This window comes from Cebus imitator, unplaced genomic scaffold, assembly GCF_001604975.1.
Source record: "Cebus imitator isolate Cc_AM_T3 unplaced genomic scaffold, Cebus_imitator-1.0 Scaffold30, whole genome shotgun sequence".
NCBI lineage: Eukaryota > Metazoa > Chordata > Mammalia > Primates > Cebidae > Cebus > Cebus imitator.
The window spans coordinates 2,955,848-2,976,824 of record NW_016107345.1 but is presented as its reverse complement, the minus strand read 5'-3'; the positions used below and the strand labels follow the sequence as shown (position 1 = coordinate 2,976,824).

Genomic DNA, 20,977 nt, shown 5'->3' with positions numbered 1-20,977 from the left:
GCCTCCCAAAGTGCTGGGATTACAGGCTTGAGCCACCGCGCCCGGCGCTATCTAATTCTTAAAGAAGATTATAAACCAAAAAATACTTCAGAATATTGGTTTAGACAGAAAATGCTTTAAATGAGGAAAAAAGAACTCATTTATTCATAGAGAATGACTAATTTACCTTATATTTTATTTAAATGTACTATTAATGTAAACATAATTAGCACCAGTGCTATGTATAAGTGAGAACATTTATATAGTATTCAGTAAGTTATACTTTCTAAAACATTTAAAATATGCTTAGCTTAAAAAATGCTATCTGGAAGGGCGTGTATGTAGTCTATTGACTTTTGCTTATTTGAATGTGTAAATGTTATAACAAATTATCTGGGTAATATACCTAAAGGTATAATGCATTTGGTTTCCTATATCTTTCTAATACATTGGGACATATGCAGTCATTCTGACTAAGCCATTCCTAAGGAAGAATTAAGAAATAAAACTTTTTTCTTATTGCTCTACTATTCAAGAAGCTCCATTCAAGCACTCTACTTAACTGTGTTTACATTCTCTTTAAAGCACCCTATGGCTGATGTATTATTCCAGAATTTACAGCAGAAGCTCTCTTAACAGATCCTTTCCTAACAGATTTGATGGATTAACAGACTCTCCATTTCCTCTGTAAAACATACTGAATGTTGTTCACGGGATGCTAAATGCTTGTGGTGCTTAGCTGCTCAATTAAGCCAGCACCCTTCTTCTTCCACTGATTAGGCTGTTTTGCTTACCAAGTCCTTTGGGATTGTTGCTGACCCTACTTATGCTTGTTTTCTATGTTGTACTTATAATTTACTTTATGTAAAGAGACAAAATAAGTGCCTACTACCAAGAGGTTTATTACTTATTTGAAAATCAGGTAAATGCTTTGAACAGCCTCTAAAAATGAGATGCATACCCCCACAAATGAAACTAATTTATGTGGGGGTAAGACAGCTGTAAAAGACTAGGGTAACAATCCTGAAAATCTAAGAGGACTTTGTACGTGGATTACTTTTCAAGCATCTAAGTTCTAGATTTACTTTGGAGAAATCAACCTGAAAACTGATGCATTATGGGTATATTTACATAAGACAGGAAATCTGATCTATAGGTCCATAGTCAAAGAAATAATCTTGGTTCTCCTCCAAAATACTGGTAAACAAATACATAAATATTTAAGATCTGTATGCATCTTTTTGCTTATTTTTAAATGATTCTTGCTTTAACCTTTTGGTTTGGTTAAGTGAACATCTCTGAATCTTGATCACTTTGAACAGAAGGGATTCTATTTTATGTGATCTGTGTTATAGATACTAAATTCTTCTTACTATCAGAAACTAATGGCCTTCTATGGATAATTCATATTTTTTTTTTTTCTTTCTGAGATGGAGTCTTGCTCTGTCGCCCAGGCTAGAGTGCAGTGGCACAATCTCGGCTTACTGCAACCTCTGCCTCCTGGGTTGAAGTGCTTCTCCTGCCTCAGCCTCCAGAGTAGCTTGGACTACAGGCATGCGCCACTGTGGCGCATGTTCACTCCTGTTGCCCAGGGTGGAGTGCAATGGCATGATTTTGGCTCACCACAACCTCTGCCTACTGGGTTCAAGCGATTCTCCTGCCTCAGCCTCCCAAGTAGCTGGGATTAGAGGCATGCACCACCATGCCTGGCTAATTTTGTATTTTTAGTAGAGACAGGTGTTCTCCATGTTTGTCAGGCTGGTCTCGAACTTCCAGCCTCAGATGATCTGCCTGCCTCAGCCTCCCAAAGTGCTAGAATTACAGGTGTGAGCCACCGTGCCTAAATTTTTTTTTTTGATTTTTAGTAGAGACAGGGTTTCACCATGTTGGCCAGGTTGGTCTCAAACTCCTGACCTCAAATGATCGGCCTGCCTTGTTTTTCCAAAGTGCTGGGATTACAGGCGCGAGCCACCACACCTGGCCTCCTGTGGAAAATTACCCCAAAGGAATAAATGTAAAAGTAGTTTATTTTAAGCACTGTGTCAGTCTACTGAGGGATAAGCTTTCCCTCTCTGGAGCTCTCAAATCACACTGCAGGAAGATGGCTTCCTTGACACAAATAGTACACTTGTAAAGGCAACAGAGTCTTCTCAGGAGGCAAATTATTAAAGTCTTCCACCTTGGGGTTAGCCTGGCTAAGACCCTAGGATGAATTTGACAACTGTATATGGATCACAATCTATGGTGTAACTGTGGGAATTTTCGGCTGATATTTTCCAGCAAACCAGAGAAAAATTCTCATTTATTAGCTATTGAAACTTGCTAATTTTGCCTCTCAGAGTTAAATAAACTTCCATGTTCTAAAAGGTTTGGCTGTTGCTCTTTGATAAATAACAGTACAGATAACTATGGATTTTTAGAATACAAAGCACACTGAAGGAACACCATTTTCAGAAACTCAAGAAATTTAATGTGAGAAAAACATAATATACGTGGGGTTACTGTCAAATACGTGTTTCATTCTCAGTATGTATGTAGCAGTGTAAGAAACCATAAATTACAGTAATATTACCGAAAGGATTCACTAGAGTCACATTAAGCAACAAAGAAACCTTCACCAAGAACCAGGAAAAACCCCACAATAAAGTATAAACACAACTACCTGGCTGTTTGTGGTAGGTGAGCTCTCTGCTTGTTAAGCAGAACCATCGTTTCTTAAAATTCTTTTTTCCAATTCGAGTTCTTCCCTGAGCTCTTTTATACATCTCACTGCCAAAATAACAGATGTAAACGTTTAGCTATAAAAATTAAAAGAAGTATCCTTTTAATTTTAAAACAAAGAAGTATCCTTTAATTTTAAATGACACGAACAGTTGTGTAAAATTATATTAAAAATGTAAAAATATTTTTGCCATCCACGACTGTTGCATTTATTTTGGCCATACTAAAGGAATAAAGTCTTTAATTAATTTAATATTTTTCTTTTTTTTGTTGTTTTAATTTAATATTTTTAACCGTGCTATACAGAATAAAAAAGGGCCAAATGAGTGATCCCTGTCCCCTCATTAACTTCTAATAATAAACACTTTACATTAAGACTGAATAGTGCTATTACTTTTTTAAAGTACTGTAAATATCTATAATCTCACTATAATTGCAAAACAACTCTAGGACTGTATACACAGGAAATCATACTTCTCTGCCATCAAGTTTGTAGGATAGCAAGGGTGACTTACCTGACTGATAATTTTGGCAGTTCTAAGACAGAACACAAACCCAGATCTCCTTACTCTTAGACCCACGTTCTTTGTACTTACTTAATATATATACTGATAAGTGATTTTCATTCTAATTTCATTAAATTACCCTTCTTTCAGGTGCACAGGCTCGCTCGTACCACTGGACTCTTTAGTTTCAGTAGATGAAATTTCATCCAAGAACTAAATGGGGAAATGGGCAAATATTACACTGTGAGATAATATACATTACAAAACATTCAGTTTATCTTACATGTCATTGATTATAATGGGAAATTCTTCATTAAGGAATACACATAACAGTAATTTATAAAACAAAACACATATTTAATTACAAAGGAAATCCCTAATTTACAAATGACAAGTACTATAAAAGTTTTAATTAATTAACTAATTAATTATTTTGGGGACAGAGTCTCATTCTGTTGCCCAGGCTGGAGGTGCAGTGGCACAATCTTGGCTCACTGCAACCTCTCCCTTCCAGGTTCAAGTGATTCTCATGCCTCAGCTTCCCAAGTAGCTGGGATTACAGGTGTGTGTCACCACGTCCACCTAATTTTTTGTATTTTTAGTAGAGACAGGATTACACCATGTTGGCCAGGCTAGTCTTGAAATCCTGGCCTCAAGTGATCCACCTGCCTCAGCTTCCCAAAGTGCTGGGATTTCAGGTGTGAGCCACTGTGCCCGGCCTAAAACTTTGTTCTTAAGTTACTTAAAACCAAGAACATATTTTCTTGTAGAAATAATTCAATCCACAATTCCTTAACTGAAATACTGAAATATATAAAGCTCTAATACAAAGTCTTTAATCCTGTCTTTGATTTTAAGTTCTCATTTAGGGGTATAACTTAACCTGAACTGGCGTAAGGCTATATATAGTCTGTACTTCTCTTGCTGTTAAGTATTCATGCACTGTGCTATAAGAATTAATGTATTTGATTGTGGTGTGCTACCCTAGGCTCCGCTGGGGAGTGTTACATATAGTATATACTGATTACCTTTTGAAACTCTGAAAAACAGAATTCTGAAATACTTTTGGTCCCAATGATTTTACATATAAGATTGTGAACTTTTATTATAGGTTAAGGATCACCAAAGTATGGCCCAGAGGGCCAAAGTTGACCTGTAGTCTGTTTTTGGTAAGGCCCAAAAGAATACAGGTTGAACATCTCTAATCTGAAAATTCCAAATGCTCCAAAACCCAAAACTTTTGAGTGCCAACAGGATATTTAAAGAAAATGCTTGCTGGAGCATTCTGGATTTCAAATTTTGGATTTTCAGATTAGGCATGCTCAACCAGTTAAAAAAAATGAGAGAGAGAGAGAGAGAGAGAGAGAGAGAGAGAGAGAGAGAGAGAGAGAGAGAGAGAAGTATTTCAAAATTAAAAAAAATCCAAAATCCAAAACAATTCTGGTCTCAAGCATTTTTGATAAAGGAAACTCAACCTCTAACTGTTACATTTTTAAAGGGTTGTGAAATCAAAGACTATATGGCAGAGACCTTATGTGATCAGCAAAGCCTAAAATAATTTCTCACTGTCCCTTTACAGAAAAGAGTTTGCCAACTTCTATTACATATAACTGACTTTAGTTCTGAGAGATGGTATTTCACAGTCATGACTGAAGTGTAAACAGATTCTCTGGGATAACCTGGAAATCTAATCACCATTTATAAACTTTCCATGGAGAATGTGGAAATGTAGTGACTCAAGGAAATTTACAGTATCCATCTTTAGCAATGACAAGTCAGCCAGTGAAGGACATTTAGCATCATAAATGTGCTACTTTGGCTAAGGACTTTTTAGTATTTGGCTGTCTCTTCATGGGAAAGAGAAATTTGCAGTTCAAGGAACAATTCTTTTCTTTCTTTTTTTTTTTTACTACCATTACCTTGATCTCGAGGAACAATTCTTCCTCTTAAATACGAATCCTATTTTGCCCCCTAAATGAGCTATCCATTGGTTTAGTTCATTAGGTGGATATTACAAACTCAGAAACTCAGAGACAGTCTGAATTTCTTTGCTTTTTCCTTTATACTTTTGTACATTGTTCTACTTAGGACTTAAACAAAAACAAACCACATTCCTATAAGGATGATATTGAGGCTCCAGTGCTTATTCTGAAGTACAATTTGTAGGCACAGCCATTTTCTCCTAAGACTGGCTGATAATTGCCCACCAGAGCCCAGAGTTAGAGGTTTTCAAATAGAATGTTTCTTTCTAGTTTGCTGGGAGGAAATACTGGTAAGTGAAAGAATAAGAACAGAGTTCCTTTTGCATTATATGTGGGTGATGCAGGTACAAGTGTCCAACTGAAGAAATACCCTACCACAACATCAGTAGGTGATTCACCCACCTCAGCCTCCCAAAGTTCTGGGATTACAGGCATGAGCCACCTTGTCCAGCCATTAATTTATTTATTATAATTCTTAAAAATCTATGGGGTAAACACAGAGATATAAAGTGGGGGGGAAAAAAAACCCAGTAATTAAGATGGACTATAGGCAGGGTGACTATAGATCCCAGTTTGCTCAGGATCATCCCTAACAGGACCCTTCCTATTATCCCAGAATAATCACTAATAGTATTTTTCACTCTCAGAAGTGTTCTGATTTAGACAACAAATTATATGGTCACCTTGTTTATAAAACTATCCAGGTTATCCTTTCTAAAATCTGCAGGAAATAGGGTATAATTCAGAGTTCTACTCTGTTTTCTTCTGCATCAATAGTAAATGTCACTAGTCAGAGGGCCAATATAAAATGAGAAATTGAGCTTCACAAGCTTTTGCAATTTATAGCACTGCACATATCCAGTTGCAACTACTAAATAATAAAGGAAACTAGGATATTAGGGCAAAAAATCCTATGCTAGCTTAGGAATCTAGAACCAAGTCTGAGAGGCATACTATGGCGACAGTCAATTAGAATGTGAGTGGGTGACTCAGGGCAGATCTGGAACAGACTAAACTCCTGGAACCCTTAAATACTTTCTCCACTGACATTATCAACTCTACACATTCTGATTATATCGGGGGAAAAAAAATCAGATGCTACCACAGCCTAGGTCACAAAACATGGAAAAACAACTCCCAAACAAAAGACAGTACATCATAATCTTGCCAATAAAAGTCTGCCTACAGTATCCCACAAGTGTTTCAACAATGTCCTAAAAATAAAAGGGCAGCTTTTTCTTTGCCTATTCTTTTGAAAGACTTTCTGCTCAAAAGCCTTTAATGGCTGCTTAAAAAAAATTCTGGTTAAACAGGCATTATTCTAGATGAAATATATTCCAATGGATTTTAATTTTTTAAATCATCATTTTCGCTTACTAAGTCTCTGTAAGAATCCTAAGTATAAAAAAAGGCCCAAACATATACCTCAACAAAATACTCTAGTGACCAACTGCTAATCACACTACAGAAATTGAATGAAGAATTTAACATTTGGCTTTGCTAATTTGGATTCATTAAGATTGTGATAGTACCTTCTTCAGGCCCAGTTTAGATATAATTCATTTCTTTCCTTTTTCTTTTTTTTCTTAAATTCCTACCTTCTAGACTATATAGGATAGAGTACTTTAAAGGTAGCTTTTCTTTTTAAGTTTTCAGGGTTTTACAATCATGCTATATTTTGTTTAGATGATTCAGGACTAAGGACCCAAGAAATTAAAGATCCTTTCAAAACATTGTCAACTGCTAAGTACAGTGATTTTTGTATGCTGCAGGTCTCGTGTTAGGATATTATATATTACAGGCTTTTGTAAATTTATAGTAACTTTCCTCAGGTTACTACCATAAATCTGTATTGTTTATTAAGTGTTCAATAATACATATATTTTTTACTATGGCAATTAAGTGTCCACTATACATTAGACACCGTACAAAACCTTTACCCCTAGAGACCAGGGGGTCTCAACCAGAGGCAAGTCTGCCCCTCAAAGAACATTTGGCAATACCTGGAGGCATGTTTGGCTGTCAAAGCAGGACGCATACTTTTTAGATCTAAGGGGTAGAGGCCAGGGATGCTGCTAAATATCCTGTAACGCATGAGCCAGCCCCTCACAATCAACAACTATCTGGCCCCAAAAGCCAATAATGTCACTTTGAGAAATCCAAACCGTAGACTTCTGTAACTTGTGTTTCTAAGGCACTGGCAAAAGTAGCTGTTTTTAAAACTTCTTATACAAGTCTGGTATTTTCAAAGCTGAAAAGCACAGCTTTGTATAAGAAGGAAAAAGAAAAAGGAAGTCTTTTTGACAAACAGTTTAAACAGTATTATTTAAACTGGGGATTGAGTCATAAGAATAATATATATAAAATGTTATTTCCCCTATGCTATATGAAAGAAATATTAACAATTCCAGAATAAAACAATCATACCTTTTTAACTGCTATAATATATCCTTCTTCTTGAAACATTTTGAAAAATTCACACATGAATGTCTCTTTGAAACTTGACTAAGAAAGAACAAACACAGGGTTTACATGTGTTAAATAGAGAATTAAGAATAGAATGAACTGTATTTTTAAGCTGAGGATTAAGGCCTAAAAGGACTCAATTATATACTTCCAGAGAGGTACAGGGCTTGGAGTGGAAGACTTCTTTCAAAGCTGTCATGCGATTACGGCACAGGCAGGCAGGCAGACAGATTGTCCTGCACGTCCTCACTAGGCTCTCCCTATTTCAGATTTAGCAGTTTACATGTAACTATCCAGTTTTTCTTTTTTAAAATGTTCTCATTAAACCGATTTTTAAAAAAATTTTCTAGAGACAGAGTCTTGCTGTGTTGCTGGGACTAGAGTGCAGTGGCTATTCTCAGGTGACATCATCGTGCACTACAGCCTTGAACTCCTGGCCTCAAGTGATCTTCCTGCTTCAGCTTCTTGGGATTAAAGACACAAGTCACCATGCCCAGCGTCTGAAACTGTCCTCCTTAACAGGTGACTAAAAGAGCATCTACTTAAAAGAATTGTGTCTGTATGTGTGTATTTTGTTTTGTTTTGTTTTTAATTTGGAAGAAGGTAAGTCAAGGAGAAAGGATCATAGGATGTAACAACATTTAGAAATGTGAAACAATAAAAGATATAAAGACTTACCTTGCTTTTGGATAGACTCCCCCAGGTTCCCAAAGTCTGAATAGTTTTTGAGATGAGAGTTAATGTTCTAATTGTCTGTGCATCCTAAAGAATGTAAAAAAAGACCAAAACTACTATTAAGTTTTCAAGAAAATAATTTGTATAAAAAAGTAGAATAAATGGACTACATTGCTATAAAACAATGGCTCAAAAACGTTCAAACCACACACAGCTAAAATCTAGCTAAGGCTGGGTACAACTCACTAGACTAAGGAATTAAGAGACTAAAGAAGCCATATATACTAGACAATTCTTCCCAAAGCAATTAATGAACATGTTGTGCTTTTAAAAGCCACATTTTTTTGTTTCTTTTGTGAGACAGAGTCTTGCTCTGTTGCCCAGGCTGGAGGGCAGTGGTGTGATCTCGACTCACTGCAACCTCCACAACCTGGATTCAAGCAATTCTGTCTCAGCCCCCAGAGTAGCTGGGATTATAAGTGCCTGCCACCACGCCTGGCTAATTTTGGTATTTTTAGTAGAGACTAGGGTTTCGCCATGTTGGCCAGGCTGGTCTCAAACTCCTGACCTCAGATGATCAGCCCGCCTCAGCCTCCCAAAGTGCTGAGATTACAGACATGAGCTACTGCACCTGGCCAAAACCCATAATTTTATCAATATTATATATAAGTTGTTTTGTACGGTATGCACCTTGGATTACCTGACAAATTATATTCACTTCTGGAATGTCAAAGGCATCTACTTTACTACCTTATAACTTCAAATGGCAGTTTTAGGTGTTCCAAATTTTCTGTGCTCAGCTCACCTCTAAACATATTCAATTTAAATGGCTTCTGCAATTAACTCTTTTCGCCATGGACAAAAAGATCTAAATTCAGCTTAGGAAATGTGAAGTCACCTAGTTTGTTCTGGATCTTACCAGAGGGTGACTATTTGGGTCTATTATCCAAGATGTTTTTCAGGCCTATCTATCTGAAAGAAGTAATATATAAGAGCATATAAAATTGACTAAATGGTGTTCCCTCAGGAATCTTTGTTCCTTCATTTTTTTTTAAATTGAGATATAATTTACATAGACAAAATGAACATATCTTAAATGCTTAAATACCCTGCTGAATTTTCACCAATCCATACATTTGTGGGAAGTTTCTATCAAAACACAGACCATTTTTTTTTTGTTGTAAGGATTCAAGTAAACAGTATCTTGTATCTAAAGATATACCCAGAAAAATTTAGAACCAGAAAAGCTTTAATTTTTGGCTCACATTCCTTAATATTTTAGTATCCCGCCCCCTCCATTGAAAACAGGCAATGAATGTGAAGGGGAAGAGAAAACCAGAATATAAGGCAATCTGGAAAAGAAGGGATGTTTGGGATATGATCATTATGATATACTTATGAAATAGATACACACCTAAATTAAGGTTATTCAGAAAATAAAAAGGTCCCTACAATTCTCTGCCTTTGAAGAAAATAACATTCTTAAAGATGTCCTGGCACCTGCACTCATGTTTCTTGCAGCATTATTTAAAATAACAAAGCCACGGAACCAACCTAAGTATCCACCAACATCTGTTACAGGAATATACAAATTCAAGTATGAATACAAGGCAGACTCACAAGTTCAGAAGTAGGAGTTCTGTTTATGTCCAGAATGTTGCTACCACGCTTTCATTGCCTCAGAGTTCTATGCAGCTTTAGTAACAAAGCCACAGAATGGACAGCCCTGTGAACAAAAGGACACTGGCCCACTCTCTGCTGGGGCTACTCACAGACCATTTATTCTTTGGCAAGAAAGGGCGTGGTGCTGCCACTGCAACATGGTTCTATTCAGTTCTCACAAAGTTGAGTGAGCATCAATGCCATGCAGTCGTTGAGGGGAGAAATGGGTACTCAGAACCTGGTTTAACTCTAAAACTCATGTGTTTTCCCTACATTATTTAATGAGCAACTCCTCTTGACTGTGAGTTTCCTAAGGGCAAAGAGTATCTTATTCATCACTGCATCTCCAGTACTGAGCATGAAACGATACATTATAGGTACTTGAACATATGTTGGCCTAAGAGGTTGGAAGGGATAGGATTAAGCTCACAGTTGATAAAGACTGACTGAATTTGAATTCCAGTTTAATCCAGCTCAAATTGAGTAAGATCAAATCATAATTTGTCAGTTGTGTGAGCTTGGAAAAGTTACTGTATTGTGATTTCCTTATCTGCAAATGTGGATGATAACAGAATTTACCTCATAGGATTGCTAGGAGACCAAATAAGTTAAAACAAAGTAGTTAGAACAAAGCCTAATACAAAGCACTAAATAAATGTGGGCTATTATTATTATTTATTTTACCAATCAGCAACTAAAAGCAATTAGATATGATTATAAAGTATTTGGAACATAAAAGCTTAAATAATCAGCCAAAATAAGCCACATAAGAAGGAATCAGAAGTATAGCAAAAATAATAAAGAATTTTAAAAACAAACATGTAAATCTATGCAGTGGAGATTTACATTTTTAATAATTAAATAGGACTCCAGAACAAAGATTATATGCTTAAAATTTTTTTTTTTTTTTTTGAGACAAAGTTTCACTCTTGTTACCCAGGCTGGAGTGCAATGGCGCGATCTCGGCTCACCGCAACCTCTGTCTCCTGGGTTCAAGCAATTCTCCTGCCTCAGCCTTCCGAGTAGCTGGGACTACAGGCGTGCACCACCATGCCCAGCTAATTTTTATATTTTTAGTAGAGACGGGGTTTCACCATGTTGACCAGGATGGTCTCGATCTCTTGACCTTGTGATCCACCCGTCTCGGCCTCCCAAAGTGCTGGGATTACAGGCGTGAGCCACCGCGCCCGGCCAAAAATTTTTAAATCTATGTTTACAGTATTGCCTCAGGTGAATAAAAAGTAAAAATATCAATATATTTAACAAGTTATGTTCCAATAAAATTTCCTACATCTTTCACTATACTGCATTCCTGGTTTCTTTTTCTGTTTTTACTGTTAATGCTTATCCAGTGCACCTGCTATTTAATATTTTTCAAATTATATGCTGTCAGTTTCATTGCCACTATTCTATCTTAGATGCTGTTTCTAAATTAAATGAAATTTCTCTTGTAGATGTCTATCTTAGAGAAAAGAGCCTTTTCAAATTTCTGTGAAATTTAAAAATATCTGCCAAATTAAACTATTTTAATAAATCAGGAAAGCAGATTTTATTTGAATAAAAAACCTATCAAAATGAAACCTGTAACTAATGAAAAAAAAATCTTACGGAAATTTACAAACACACACAGTCGCAGATGGAAAAATATAATAAATCACCTTTGTACTCATCAAAACTTCAGTAGTTAACAACCTTTTATCACTCTTGTATAACATCTTTTAACAACAAAAAATAGATTAGCCTCTCTTGAAAGACTGAAATGGCCAAGAAAAATGCTTAGTAAATTTAAGTATCAGTTATAAGAAAATGCAGCCCAGTGAAATTGGTTTATTTTATCTTTTCTTCATTTTAACAAAAATTTGAAAAATGGAATAAAGCTTTCAGAAGAACAAACACTTACTGGATGATGAGGTCGCAAATGAAAAGTATGAGGTGATACTACGGCTACAGCAAAGAAACGAAGAAATACAAAGCTGCTCACTGCAGAATACTGAACATGAGGGTCATCTGCAGGAAAAAAATGGTGAAATGTCATGCACAAAAACACTTAATTAAAAAACAAAGATGATAAAAAAATATAGAAAAGACATGTAAACTAGGAGAGCAACATAATTTGTCTAGTAAGTACTGAGGTGATGAAATGATCATGAGGTTTATGACTAAATTAAAAGAAAAAAACACTATGATTAAAAAAATCCAAAAGAAATAAGGAATAATATGAAAAAAGGCAAAGCTGATAGTTTTTCAGAAATAATTTAATCTGAAAAAATACCTCTTTCCTTATCTGCAAGAAGAGATTGCTGAAATTACAACAAAAATAAAAGTGTATCTAGCACTACCTAGTGGTAACAATGAATCATCCCTTAAGAGTAGGATACAGGCTGCTTTCAGTCTTAGGTTCTTGTTTCAATTCCCACGCCCTCTCCCCTACTGCCCCCTAAATCTTAATTTCAAAGGTTATGCAACAAAAATAATTAGGCAGAAATAATTACTTTAAAAGAGCTATCAATAGTCCATAAATAAAAATGCAGATGAAATGAAGACTACTTGTGGCTTTGATCATTCACCTACAACTTTCGTTTTGGACTGGAGTCAACTTTACCCAACAATCAGACAGATGGTGGTGAAACAGGTGGTGAGGGAAAGAATCTTTGGGTTTGTTGTGAGTTTTAACTCTTCTAAGTCATTCAGTAGGTGACCATCAACAAGTTGTTTAATTTGTCATCCTTTAATAATATCTGTTTTCTACGCGCTGTCTGCCCTGCCCTCTTACCTCTCCTTTCCCCAGTCTTCTAAGGTAGTAAGAACGACAAAAACAAGAGAATATGAAACACTTATGGCAACAAAACTGTCACTACTATAGTCTAGTGAGGATATGAAGACCATGTTAAGTTCACAAAAACATAACTAAGGAGATACATCTACATGTATCTAATAACATAAAGTGTTTAAGATCATTTATACAAACAAGAATTAAACAGCTAAAGCAGATTTAAGGCCAAGATCACCAGTTAGTGTAGAGTACAGTGAATGGCAGCATGTACTTTGGAGTAGACCAGGCCCAGGTTTGAGGCCCTGCTGGCCTGTGGCCATGTCATAGACCTTGGTAAAGTTACTCAGCTTCTCTAAACCTTAGTTTCAAACCTAATGGAAGTAGTCCCTATCTCATGTGGTTTTGTGAACATGAGAATAGGAGATAATGCAGGCTAATACTGTGTGTGTTACTAAGTAGTCAATATGGTTATCATGACCTAACTATTCAAAAATATAATTTCAATGAGCATTTCACCTTTCTGTGTATCTCTGGTTCCCCTTATTTTTGTTATGAAGATTAGATTTAGTCTTATTTGCAACTATAGTTAGTAAAGACATTTAGATTTGAATTTATCTAGATGTTAGTCAGATAACTCAGCTCCACTAATTTGGTAATGGGTCAATTTAGCAAAAGGGCAGTTAACTGTACATATGTGTGCACAGGGTGAGCACAAGCTTAAAAGAGCATGAAAAAGCTACAAGATCTCTTCAGATGGTTACAGAAATAAACTCACAGTTTTGCACAGCTGGTTAAGACTAATAATTTAAGTATCTGCCTAATCTTACCCTCCTACCCACTACCTCCCCCATTATAGCTAGATCTGGAAAGCTAGCTATACCAAGTTTGTTTACTTTTCTGAGATATATTAAAATGTGAATAATTGTAAGTATTAACAGGGACAGTAACTCTTAATTTTATGAAATGTTTCTAAGCAAAACCTTGACATAGCTACTTTTTCAAAATTAAAAATGCCAGTTACTGATACATGTATCTCAAAATGCTACATATGTTGCAACAGAAAGGTTTCTAATATCTAAGACCATTTCTGTAAAAATCTCTCACCACCAATACCTTATTAGCATTCTCAAACTGACAAATCTAGTTAATTTTATGGAACAAAATAGTCTCACTATCTGAATGCATGCAGCTGGAAAAGATAGTTGGCATAAATACCAAAGGTTATTTTTATTTTTAACTCTCATAAGCATCGGATATAAATGCTTATTTATATAATGTTACAGTTCTACATTTTTGTCTTTCTTAAATCTAATGGTGATTTTGATTTGTTCTTTGTATAAAGTTGTATTATACTGAAATAAAATGAAATATGTATTTTTGAGATTTCAAGAAAAATAAATCCGATTTCTTATGAGAAAACTAGAACCATTTTGAAAAACTGAAGATTGTACTTAAAAACCTGAAATATCTCACACAAACCAAATATGTAATTAATATCTAAAAAAAGGCAAAGAAAAAGAAATGGCATGTTTTAGTAAAAGAAGGCACTTACTGGGAAATCTCTGAGTAGCCATCTGCCTCAGAGAATAAAAGATATCACACATTAGAGTGGGGCAGCTCATACTTGATTTTACAATTGTATTGAATAACTTGTCTACGTAGTAGCGCAGATTTTCCTGCAGGATTTAAAAAGGTAAACATTAAGATTTTGATGTTCACACATCTTTAATAGCCTTCATGAAAGAAAAATGTAATGAAGATGAGATTTATTAGATAGTCACTACCTAATACTTTTTAAAGCATTGTTTCCCTTTTCCAAACTCATTCAGTTAAAGAACAACGTGTATACTGACTTAATAAATTAAATTTAGATTTGCTAGGCCTAAGAGGTCAATCTATGAATAAACCTCACAAGAAGCAACAGGGAATAAAATGATCCAAAAGGGAAAACAAAACAAAACAAAAAAACCTCAGATACACAAGCACAAGGACACTGTTGACACTATTATCCACTGCAATAAAAATTTGTGACCCTAACACAATCACTGTTTTTTCAGAGGCCACTGAAACTACTGACTGATCAAGTCACTGTGTCACTTAGGCTGATCAGTTTGAGCCCAAAGGAATGGCCAGAATAGGGACTGCAACTGTAGCTATAGCTTCCATTCACTATTGTTACTAAAGAGACAAGAACAAAAATAAAGTGAAACTACTGAGGAAATAACACTCTAAAAGCTAATCCTAGAAAATGCTGCTAATAGTAAAGGCTTATGTAAAGAATAAACAGCACTGCTTCCCCCCATATGGCTTTATTTTAACATAAGTGGGAGAAGTGTACACCACTAAGACCAATTTTAATGCAATATAAATATTAACATAGCAAGGACTTACCTTATTATTTTCTACATTATCTCCCTCTTTCAATTTAATAGGATCGATTTCACAGGATTTTGAGGAGTCACATATCTGAAAAATAATTTTTTCAGTTAATTTTCTTTTCTAAGTAACCTGACAAAATGAAAAGAACTATTATTTTTCTGATAATAAAAGTTAATTATAGAAATTTAAGTTGTAACAAAGTGTAAAACCTCCTATCCAGGGATAACACATACAATTTTCTAAAATGCTGTATCAAAAAGTATGTGTCATATATTTAAAACTCTAGCTAAAATAGAAATCCCATAACAAAGAAATGATGTTTTTATACTATACTGTACCCTTTAGGTAAAAATCCATTGACAAAGTAAATAACGTGCTTCTAAAGTGTGCAGCCTTATTTTTTCAGTAACACATGACTGAATGAATCCTTCCCATGAATACATCACTTGATAAAACAGCCACTATCATAAGGCCACAAACTCATTGCTGCAAATAAATTCTGTACCTCATCTAGAATAGGTTTTAATGTTACTTTCAGGTAGTGCCCTCCCACTATTTTCATCATCTCATCCAGACATCGGGTAGCCAAGGAATTTCCTCTAAAAATTGTGTTTGCGTCTCTGAAATAGAAAGAGATGAAACCAAGTGTAGTAAACAAAGGTTGTGAAACCAATAATATAACATACTTGACCAATTTAAGAAAGAAGCATTTAGTTGAAATAGGTAAGACATACTAGAAGGCATAATTTTAATAATTTTACCTACAATTTTAATAATTTTTACCATTTACTTAAAAGCTTGCTGCCATTAGGTTTTTCAAAGTTAACAAAAATATATTAAAATAATGGTCAGGTGTGCTGGCTCATGCCTGTAATCCAGCACTTTGGGGGTGCTAATCAAGTGGATCACTTGGGGAAGTCAGGAGTTTGAGACTAGCCTGGCCAACATGGTAAAAGCCCATTTCTACTAAAAATACAAAAATGAGCTGGGCGTGGTGGCGGTAATCCCAACTACTCAGGAGGCTGAGGCAGAAGAATCTCTTGAACCCAGGAGGCAAAGGCTGCAGTGAGCCAAGATCACACTACTGTACTCCAGCCTGGGCGAAAGAGCGAGACTCCATCTTAAAAACAAACAACGAACCCAATACACACCCACCCACAGCCCCCCCCGCACACACACACACACACTCACGTTTATTTTTAAACAAGGCAAATCATATTTATGAACCAAAAATGTGGAGTACATGTATGTCTGTGTGTGTAAAAAAAAAAAAAAACCATATTAGACTCTGATGTGAACAAGAAGTCACTTGATTGCTGTTTAGAATGTCATATATATGCATGTAAGGGTGATACATAATGAATAAAGAAAAAAACACTTCTGCTCTTGTGTTTTTACTTGTGACACATGAATCATAACACTAAGAAACAGATTAGTAACATATAAAATTTCCTCCTGAGTTAAAGAAAAACATCCTTCATTAATTGTCCTTAGGTAGGTGAATATCGTTTAATAGCTTAACTGCCTTTTATTTGCTAAGTACTTCTTTTCAGCTTACTCTACAGTAAGGCTGATCAATACAAAAAAACTCAGACTACCAAAACAATCGGTCAAACTAATTTCAAGAACATGTAATTAACATTTAATAAAATATAACTCTTACTGTGTATCCTTCAAGTCTAATTCAGCCACAGCAGTGGCAAAAGGAACAAGTTTATCATGGTGCAGCAGCAGTCGTACAAGGGGCAAAACAGCATCATTTTTATCTCGACATATTTCACTCAAAATGTAAGCAGCTGAGGCAGATATTGGCTAAATATAGGAAGGCAGAAAACAAGCACAAAAGTCAAAGAAACATTATTAACTATTCAATCACTAGCCTGTAAAAGTATCTGAAATAATGAGACTAAAGCTGTGGTACAGGGTAATTTTCTAAATTTTTTATCAGAGATGACTGTTGGAGCATACGTTGGAATCACAGTACTCTGGTTCAGATAAATAGAAATGTGTGTGTGTGTGTGTATATATATATATATATATATATATATATATATGTATATATATGATTTTTACTGTTTTAATAAAACTTGATATTCTGAAATCTTTTCCTTATCATTTATAGAATTATTTTAGCCATTTTGTGTTAAATCATATCCTTAAGGTTCTTAACATACTTGAACATCTGGTGATTTTAGCAGCAAAGTTTTCAAAGGACCATAGTACTCTGAAGGAAGCACGCAGTCTTCTGTATAACATATATTTAATCGAAGAGACCCCAGGTCATCAGTTTTGGATGACTTGTTTCCATTGTCTCTTGGTTGTAGCAAGTACCTAAAGTAAAAATATAAGTGATTCCATGTGATGGAAATGCATTCAAGCCAATGAGGCAAGTTGAGTTAAGCTACAAAAAAAAACTAATCCAAAAAAGTCAACTTAGTATTTATGGTTAGGAAACTTCATAAGTAGCAGGTTACTAATCTTCAGAGGCCTAATATTAGTTATATATTGGATTAGAAAGCTTTCAGTACATTTTTATTCAGGAAACAAAAAGCATACATGATGCAGAAATTAAAATCTCAAATGAGCTGAGTAAGAGTTTGATTAGCTTGCAGGTTTAGAAAAAAATGATAATAAAAGGTAAAACATTTAAAATCCAATGTATTATCAAAAATACATTTTTACCAACTAAATTTAAGAAAGAAGCATTTAGTTGAAGATAGAAAAGACAGTCCAGATTCAGTGGCTCATGTCTGTAATCCCAGCATTTGGGAGGCTGAGGTAGGCTGATCACTTGGGGTCAGGAGTTTGAGACCAGCCTGGCCAACATGGTGAAACCCTGTCTCTACCAAAAATACAAAAATTAGCCAGGCAAGGTGGCAGGTGCCTGTAATCCAGCTACTTGGGAGGCTGAGGCAGGAGAATCACTTGAACCCAGGAGGCAGAGGTTGTGGTGAGCCGAGATCCTGCCACTGTACTCCAGTCTGGGTGACAGAGTGAGACTGTCTCAAAAAGAATTAAAAAAAAAAAAAAAAAAAAAAAAAAAAAAGGTAAGATCTATCAGAATGCATAAGTAATCTTGTTTTAAAGTAAATTCTTTATCCAAAAATTTAAACTTAAGTTTGCAGGACCAAAACCAGAAATCTAAGAGTTAAACAAACAAATAAACAACAACAACAACAACAACAAAAAACCACAAACTTTTTATCATGGGAATTTAAAAACACAAACAAAAGAGAAGAGAATATTGAGCTCTCTCACATACCCATTACCTAGCTTAAACAATTATCAACTGAAGACTAATCTTGTTCACAGTCATAAAAAGAACAAAACCGGCTGGGTGTGGTGGCTCATGCCTATGATCCCAGCACTTTGGGAGGCCGAGGTAGGTAGATCACAAGGACAAGAGATTGGGACCATCATGGCCAACATGGTGAAACCCCGTCTCTACTAAAAATACAAAAATTAGCTGTGCATGGTGGCATGCACCTGCAGTCCTAGCTATTTGGGAGGTTGAGGCAAGAGAATCGCTTGAACCTGGGAGGCAGAGGTTACAGTGAGCCGAGATTGCACTACTGTGCTCCTGCCTGGTGACAGAGTGAGACCAGTCTCAAAAAAAAAAAAAATAAAAGAACAAAATCATGTCCTTTGTGCCAACATGAATGCAGCTGGAGGCTATTACCCTATGTGAATTAATGCAGAAAAAGAAAACTAAATACCGTGTGTTCTCACTTGTAAGTGGGAGTGACACACTAGGTATGTATGAACACAAAGATGGGAACAATAGACACTGAGGGTTCCAAACATGGGGAGGGAGACAGGAGAATGGAGTTGAAAAACTATCGGATACTTTGTTCACCACTTGGGTGAAAGGATAATAAGCCTAAACCTCAGCATTATACAATATAGCCATGTAACAAACCCGCACATGTACCCCTGAATCTAAAATTAAAAAACAAAACAAAACTGGATGAAGGCTGATAAAAATTGTGAAGTACCAATGACAATCAAGAATTCTTACTTCCTTTTTTTGGAGGGTACTCAGCAATATGCTTGCCTAAATTTGAAATTTACGATTTGTTGTTAGTGTAAATATGTTTTTTTTTCTAGACTCTATCAGGTTTAGAGAAAGGCAATTTCTACTCTTATAGTAGCCTAAGTTTGCAGGCAAACACAATTGAACTCAACTAATTTGGACATTAAAAATTCAGAATTGCTTGGCCTTAGCCAAAATACATATTTCTAGGACTGGAAAAAAAAAAGTTTGCTAATCATTCAAGGTATCACAGGAGTTACAGGAGTTAAAAAATTGTTTAAACTCTTAAAAAATTATTTCTCTAAAATAATACGCCAATTACAAATAATTCATCCCCTTTATTCCATTAAAGCAAAATATCTAAAAACCTCTAGGCAAAAAAACCTAACTGTATTCTTATTCTTCAATAATTCATTGTTTTAAAAAGTTATGCCCTTGCACTGCATATAAAATAGTGAATCTTTGCTTTACTTAACTATAACCAGAAACTAAACTGCAGAAAAACTGTACTATATATGTCTTTTATGAGTACATGCTAAAACAAAATTATTTTAAAAGTTACTATGTGCAGCCAGATGCTCAATAGTAATACTAATAACATCCTTATTTGGACACTGAAACTAGCATAATTTTAAATTATGCTGCAGAAACTATCACAATTAGAATATATTAAGGGAATTTATTTATAAATATTTACCTGTATATATTTTTTTCCTGTGGCATATCATTGTATTGCCCACAAAATGTATTTTCAGAAATAACCCCAAATTAAATTTACAAAATTGGACTTGCCAATTAACAAACACTGTAGGGTGGACAAAAGCAACTGAATGGAGATTATTTTTGTAGCAAAGCTCAAACTTCAAGAACCAAGAAAGAGCCTGTGTGGACTACCACTTATTATTTTCATTACTCTTTGAACCAGAATCTTCTTTATTTAAAATTTAAAAATTCTTATTACATATAGACAAATAGGTAATAATGCATACATATATAAACAATGTCATCAAATCAGTGTTTTTGTTTTTTAAGGAACTTCAAAGTTTTTTTCTTTTTTAACTTTGGTTTTCTCTTATCTTCAAAACATTATCATTCTGCACCTCCGCTTCTCTTAGGAACCTGTTAACTACCTACTATGGACCCTTCTCTATTTTCTTCAGGCTTATATAATTTTATACAGATTTTTATAAATGTGTGCATATATACACATTTATAAATGAGTTCTGAGCCTATTAGTTGTTTATAAAAATGTTATATTCTACTTTCCTGCATCTTGTTTTTTTTTTTTTACCTGTAAGCACTTCAGCACTTTTTTTTTGGGACAGAATCTTACTCTGTCACCCAGGCTGGAGTGCAGTAGTATGATCTTGGCTCACTACAACCTCCACTTTCTGAGTTCAAGCAATTCTCCTGCCTCAGCCTCTCGAGTAGCTGGGATTACAAGCATGTGCCACCATGACCAGCTAATTTTTTTGTATTTTTAGTGGAGGTGAGGTTTCACCATATTGGTCAGGCTGGTCTTGAATTCCTGACCTTGTGATCTGCCTGCCTCAGTCTCCCAAAGTGATGAGATTACAGGCGTGAGCCACCGTGCCCCGCCTACCTGCAAGCATTTTCTAGTTAACTCTTTGAGACTACATAATTGTAATGTTTTGTGAAGTGGCTTAATAGGCCATAAGTAACTTAAAAATAATTGTGTTCAGAAAACAATAAACAACAAACATTAAAATTTTGAATTTAATTTTAACACTCCTTACCAAGAGACTGGGGAAAATTATTTGTTTGCTTCTAGGAAATTCTC

At 35.2% G+C, this 20,977-nt stretch overlaps 1 protein-coding gene across 4 annotated transcripts in view; it reads right to left on the bottom strand.

Annotated features, from left to right (window-relative positions):
* Positions 1 to 20,977, bottom strand: part of RASA2 (RAS p21 protein activator 2) — a 120,321-nt gene that overhangs the window by 20,772 nt on the left and 78,572 nt on the right. For 3 of the 4 annotated variants that reach the window (XM_037736831.1, XM_017523741.2, XM_037736832.1), the window contains exons 10-19: positions 17,318 to 17,474; positions 16,807 to 16,955; positions 15,649 to 15,763; positions 15,156 to 15,230; positions 14,317 to 14,440; positions 11,892 to 11,998; positions 8,333 to 8,416; positions 7,616 to 7,693; positions 3,346 to 3,419; positions 2,642 to 2,748 (exon numbers count right to left, since the gene is read on the bottom strand). In XM_037736831.1, the coding sequence (XP_037592759.1) occupies positions 2,642 to 2,748; positions 3,346 to 3,419; positions 7,616 to 7,693; positions 8,333 to 8,416; positions 11,892 to 11,998; positions 14,317 to 14,440; positions 15,156 to 15,230; positions 15,649 to 15,763; positions 16,807 to 16,955; positions 17,318 to 17,474 (1,070 nt within the window). Of the gene's footprint in view, positions 1 to 2,638; positions 2,749 to 3,345; positions 3,420 to 7,615; positions 7,694 to 8,332; positions 8,417 to 11,891; positions 11,999 to 14,316; positions 14,441 to 15,155; positions 15,231 to 15,648; positions 15,764 to 16,806; positions 16,956 to 17,317; positions 17,475 to 20,977 lie in introns of all 4 variants that reach the window. The other variant, XM_017523740.2, reaches the window with a different exon arrangement.